General features: G+C 59.9%; 1 protein-coding gene across 1 annotated transcript; it reads left to right on the top strand.

Moving 5' to 3' along the window:
• Positions 1-84: 84 nt before the first annotated feature.
• EMIHUDRAFT_257077 (hypothetical protein) lies at positions 85-769 on the top strand (the record flags this gene model as incomplete). Its single annotated transcript, XM_005765103.1, has 3 exons — positions 85-213; positions 505-581; positions 676-769. The coding sequence occupies 3 exons, from the start codon at positions 85-87 to the stop codon at positions 767-769; spliced, it is 300 nt and encodes a 99-aa protein (XP_005765160.1).
• Between the last annotated feature and the right edge of the window lie 773 nt (positions 770-1,542).

The following is a 1,542-nucleotide window of genomic DNA, read 5'->3' as shown; positions in this document are numbered from 1 at the left end:
TCCGACATGAGGCGCGTTGCACTTGCCAGTGCTGCCCTGGCATTCTGTCTGCCCGCCCAATGGGTGGCAGGTGCCTCTGCTGCTATGGCATGCCTCACGGCTGCGACTGGCCGGCGCCTCGGCGCGTCAGCTCGGCTCGGCGTAGCGATCGTGGCCAGCGCAACTCGCTTGGACTCAACGCTCAGCCAGGAGCTCCCGCACGCGCTGGCGCGAGTCATGGCGCATGCAACGCGTCTGAATGCTCGCCTCGCCTCGCGCAAATGCGACCGTCCTCGCAGCCGACAGTCCACCGCCTGCTAAAGAAGCACAGCGACGAATGCGGCACCGGCGACACATGGCAGGCTGGTCATGACGCAGTTATAGGGTGTTGTGTGCCGTCAGAGGGACTCTCTGTGTGTCAGGGATAGTCAGGGCTGTCCATCAGAGCTTCACTAAGCTCGGAGACACCCCATTAGCGCGGCTCGACCTCTTTGAGTCACTGCCTTCCCGGCGGTTTGGCTGTAGAGCCTCTACAACAAACTCTACAGCAAAATCGCGCTCTACATCGCTCTACAACGCAGGCGCCTCGTCCCGCGGCGGATGTAGAGCTCTACAGCTCTACAGCGCTCCAGAGCGCTCTACATCTCTACAGCTCTACAGCGCTCTACACTCTACATCCTCTACACCCTCCCTCAGGACGAGGCTCGAGAGGCGCGCAGATGACAGGCCGTCGCCAGCTGGGGTGGGTAAGAGCGACTGGCGCGGTTCAAGCCTCGAGCACAACATATAGAGAGAGATGTGCTCCGTCTGTGTTTGTTTGTTTTGCTCAGTGTGAGGAGAGAGATGATCGAGGTCGAGAATAGTGCCGGTGCTAAGTGTGGGGAACATGATTTGCGTGTGCAGTACGTCTCCAAGTCGCCCCGTGTACCTTTTCAACCGGCTGTGTGCCCCCCCCCCCCCCCGCCTTGCCCCGGCCGCTCCAATCAACTCGGCGCACACTACAGATGAAAAAATCAAAACGATGGGCCTGCTCATCCCGGAGCGGTTCGATCCCACACAAGCCCGAGACGGTGACGGTGAGGTAGTGCATCAGACCTGTCCCGGATCCTACTGATCAAGTTCCTCTTGTAGCTCGATTGGTCACACCGCCACCACTGTGCTGACGTCTCTCTGGGAGACGATGGAGAGGGGGGGACGACACTGCTTCCGCAGCGTGCACCTCGATCCTGTACCGTGTTTGTGAGCACTGGATAGGGTCGATTCCGCGTGGACCGTGGTACAGCCCCTCGATCGTCTCGCCCTCCCTCGCTGGTGTTTCTTCTGACTTCTCCAGTGCGCGCCACTCCCGCCTAGTAAAGAAAGAAAGTTATGACCCCCCCCAATGAGCACACCAGCGAGGGAGGGCGAGGCGATCGAGGGGTCCCGTACCATGCGGAATCGACCCTATCCAGTGCTCAAGTGCTCTACTACTCATAGACAACAGACTCGACCGGAAGGCATGCATCCCGCTCCCACTGTTGTTCTCTGTGATCCGTGAAGGTCCGCCCGCACGCGCATTTTGTA

Source organism: Emiliania huxleyi (assembly GCF_000372725.1).
Source record: "Emiliania huxleyi CCMP1516 unplaced genomic scaffold EMIHUscaffold_5678, whole genome shotgun sequence".
Classification (NCBI taxonomy): Eukaryota; Haptophyta; order Isochrysidales; family Noelaerhabdaceae; genus Emiliania; species Emiliania huxleyi.
The sequence above is the reverse complement of the archived record's forward strand: the minus strand, read 5'-3'. Positions and strand labels throughout refer to the sequence as shown.